Below are 4,389 nucleotides of genomic sequence, written 5' to 3' on the forward strand. Positions count from 1 at the left end.
ACAGAACTGAATATTACGACACTGATTAAATTAAATTAAAGTATCAAGATTATGTAGCAGTACAGTGAAACAAATGTTTATTAAAATATGAAAATGTTCCACGTCGTCTGGTTCGTATCAATCAGGACCACTCTTACAAACATATCAGCGTGAGGATGTTTTGTCTGCTGTGATGGTGGTTGTGCTGTGCATGCTGTCTGCAGGGAGAAGTCCAACTTCCTCTTCTACTCTTTGTTCTCAGGTTCTATGCGGACGTGGTTTCAAAATTTTCAAATTAATTTTGAAGAATTTTTTTCATAATTTTGTTTAAAATTTTTTGGCTATTTTTTATGTTATAATTAATTAAATTGTTGGCTGCTGTCTTATGAAATTTGATATTTGTCTATAATTTGATGGATTTCGGGTAAAGTTTTACGTTCATATAAAACGTAAAAAAAATGTTAATTTTTGTGCCACTGCTCCCAAATTACTGTGATACATAAAATTTTTTGGTTCTGTGGTGGTAGTGAGTGTTGAAAGTGTTGAACGAGTGTGCAACATTGTGTGGTAATATTCTGAGTTTGTTTATATCCTGTCATGTACAACTCAAATTGAAACAACATTTACAAAGTGCGTTACAATTTTAAGAATGTTACTGAAAATTTTGTATGTAACTTTCAAACCAGACAAAAACATGGAAACACAATAGCAATAATTTTTCAGCTAAGTTCTAACAGAATAATTTGAACATATCAAAAACATCCATTGGAAGCTACCCCACAACAACATTGAAACTATGTCTTTAAAATTCTTTACAAATTTTCAACAGAAAAAAATTTAAATCTCAATAGGACGCCCGTACGACAACTCGGCAGCACAACTAACAACGTTATAAAAACAACAACAAATTATATTAACATCATCGAGATCATAAATGGCACATTACGAGCAACCTTGCTGGCAATTTATTGGAATGAGATGATGTTTGTTTACACATTAATTTCATCATTTCACTGGGCTGGCAGTCTTCAGGTGCTGGCTAATGTTTCAAACGTTATTCATTTATTTGTGTTTCTTTGTTTATTTGTTTCTTTTTGTTTGTTTTTAAATTGTGTCATAAGTTTAACATTTTGATGTAACTTTTTAGCAAAATTAAAAACATCCTGATGCTGTTTTGATTTGATTTTGAAACTTTTTTCTTATTTGAATGAATTTAAATTTAAATCTCGATAGGACGCCTGTACGACAACTCGGCAGCACCACTAACGACGCTAAAAGTATTATGTGTATATATATATATATATATATATATGTATATATATATATATATATATATATATATATATATATATATATATATATATATGCAGTTCTATAATAACAATGCAATTGCCAATGCGACCCTTAGAAGAAAAAGTTTGTCCACCACGAATCCCCCCCCTCTGCTTGCCTGCTTGTGTGACGTGCTGCCACGAAGGGGTGGTTGGTAATATTCTACTCTATCATCAACTGTTTAATGTTTATTTCCAAGCAGAAATTTAGTGACATCGTAATTAAATTTGTTTCAGTGGCAGCGCTGGAAAGTAACAAGTGATCTTCCCTTTTCACAAAAAACTGCTGCAATAATAAACAAAATGTCACTTCAATATTACAATATCATTTCCTAAATTAAATAAACGAATGCATGGGCGGGTGAATGAATGAATGAATGTAGGCCCAGAAATAGATGGATAAATAAGTATGTGAATGGATGAACGAATCATTGAATGAATGATGGATAAACATATTGATAAATGAATAAATAAATGAAATTATAAATCGATGGAAGGATGAATGAACGAACAAATGAAAAAATGAATGAATGGATATTCTATACCAGCGGCTGATTAGTGATTGCGTTTTAAAAGCATGGACATCAAACAAATTTCATTGCTGTCCTCCAATTCAACAGCTTATTACGCAGTCTTGCATAGCAGCAGCTCATATATACAATTAGATATACATTATACGAGCTTACATAGCACAGACTTGTAGTTGATGATTGTTCGGCACAATATATCACATGCTGGTGCGGTTTGTTTTGTTCTGCTTGAAGACATAAACTGCTTTGCAATGATGCGCGTTCTAATTATCTCCCAAGGCTCGCTATAAAAGTAACTCACTCAGCATGTCCTCGTTATGCACACACACACACACACACAAATACACAGACAAACGCAACATGCAATAAAAAAATAAAAAATTAACTTAAAATTATTATCTTAGTAGCAAATAATATATTAATTTGCGACAACCAATGATCAAAAATGTTTAAAAATATTTCAAATAAGCGATAATAATAAGTACCCACCAACAAGTAGGTCAGAAATAATGTATATGGTCGTTTAATAAGTTGTGATTTTAAAAAATTATCTTGCAAAAATTAAAAATATTTAACAAAAAATTAAAAATATTCAGCGAAATTTGAAAATATTCAGCAAAGAATTGAAGATATTCAGCAAAAATGTGAAAACCACCTCACCACCCTCCCACAAATTGCATACAAAATCCATCAACGTTCCGTAAACTTGTTGTTGACAGGTTGAGCCAACAAATCTAAATATGGTTTACAAATTATTAAATAATGTTCCAATAGGCCTTTATTGGATATGCCAATGAAGATGTTTTTATGAACATGCAGTTGGATATTAATATACATACACATATATTTATTCTTTTAAAAGAAAATGCCAATCTTACTAATTGGCATTTTCTACGTCTACGGTCTTCTCCATTTTTGGTGACCTCTCTTCATTGATCACGGCTTCATCTAATGAACTTTTTAGATTGTTCATGTCGGTATTCAATGCGATGTCTAATGGATTGGTTCCAGTAGTTTTTTTTTCTTTTTGCAAGAAAAATAAGCTATTTGGTTTGATGATGACTGTTTTAGGGCCAGAAGATTGGTTGGAATGGCCAAAAAGCGTTTTCGACGTACCCTATTTGATGATGTTAGGTTTGTGTGAAAACTCAAACTGCAGGCCTTACATGGGTTGTACCAGTTGAAGGCCACTCAGCATTGGAATGAACATATTTTATCAAACAGGAGTAGTCCAAGACTTCTTTGGCGGTCTTTGAATTCGTTTTTGTGTTGATTTGATAATGATGCTTGAGCTTCATTGCTCTCCACTGAGTTTCTGTCTAAGTATTTTGCTGATAAGGTTGTTGTCGTTTTACTGATAAGCTACTTTTGATGGATCCTCTTCTTCAAATGCATCAATGGTAGATGTCCAAAAAAAAATCATTCATTCATTCATTCATTCATTCATTCATTCGTTCGTTCGTTCGTTCGTTCATTCATTCATTCATTCATTCGATCAATCATTCAAACATTTATTCATGTGTAACCATTCGCACATTCTTTTTATATTTTAAGAATCATTCATTCATTCGTTCGTTCGTTCGTTCGTTCGTTCATTCATTCATTCATTCATTCGATCAATCATTCAAACATTTATTCATGTGTAACCATTCGCACATTCTTTTTATATTTTAAGTGTTTGTTTAGTTTTTTCCAGTTTTTTTCTTTTTCCTTCTTCATTTCCACTAAAATAGATTTTTCCTAATGTATTTCATACGACGTATCTTTTTAAATTTTTACATAATAAATGTGTTCTTTATAAAGCTAATCTTTGTTTATTTATTTAACTCATTCACTTTTCTAAGTATATGGTGGTTTATTATCACCATAATGTGTTGATAATAATATTTTTACTAGATCATAAACGATTTAAACGGACGTTTTGTCATAAATTTCTTTCAATTTTTCCTATATATGTGCTATCTATATGTAAACTTTGTTATATACATGTAGGTTATATAATATAATGGTATACATACATATATATATATATATATATATATATATATATATATATATATGTATATCAAAATTTATGTAAATTGTGATATGGGTTTCTAAAGAAAGTTCTTAGCACATAACTAGAATAAATATAACGGCCTTCGCTCACTTTTAACGGTCGAACAAGGAGCTTACTTTCTGATTAGATTTGGAGGGTGATTTTTATCGTTCGAGTCAGAAGTTACAATCGTATATTTATTAAATGCGAAATATTGCTTTTATTTAAAATGTTAAAATTATAATTTTTTTAATCTTTATTCAATGTGGTAATTAATTACTTTTATTTGGTATAAATTTAAAAAAATAAAATTCTACATTATCGAAAATAATTAAAAGTTGAAAAAATTGAGATTTTTGGCATATCCCTGCTTCAACCCATAAGGAAGTGTTGTATATTGGTAAATAGGCCTCTCCTTGGTTCTTAGTAAGTAAAGGATTTTGATGAATAAAAAGTATAATGGCTTTCCATGTTTAGGATTCTTTGCTCTTCTCTTAAACACTTGACTGGT

General features: G+C 30.6%; 1 protein-coding gene across 1 annotated transcript; it reads right to left on the reverse strand.

The window, feature by feature from the left end:
• Positions 1 to 2,717: 2,717 nt before the first annotated feature.
• HELRODRAFT_174512 (hypothetical protein) lies at positions 2,718 to 3,138 on the reverse strand (the record flags this gene model as incomplete). The annotated part of the gene is made up of 2 exons (XM_009021958.1): positions 2,718 to 2,957; positions 3,007 to 3,138. The coding sequence occupies 2 exons, from the start codon at positions 3,136 to 3,138 to the stop codon at positions 2,718 to 2,720; spliced, it is 372 nt and encodes a 123-aa protein (XP_009020206.1).
• Positions 3,139 to 4,389: the final 1,251 nt, after the last annotated feature.

Source organism: Helobdella robusta (genome assembly GCF_000326865.2).
Source record: "Helobdella robusta unplaced genomic scaffold HELROscaffold_30, whole genome shotgun sequence".
Taxonomy (NCBI): Eukaryota; Metazoa; Annelida; class Clitellata; order Rhynchobdellida; family Glossiphoniidae; genus Helobdella; species Helobdella robusta.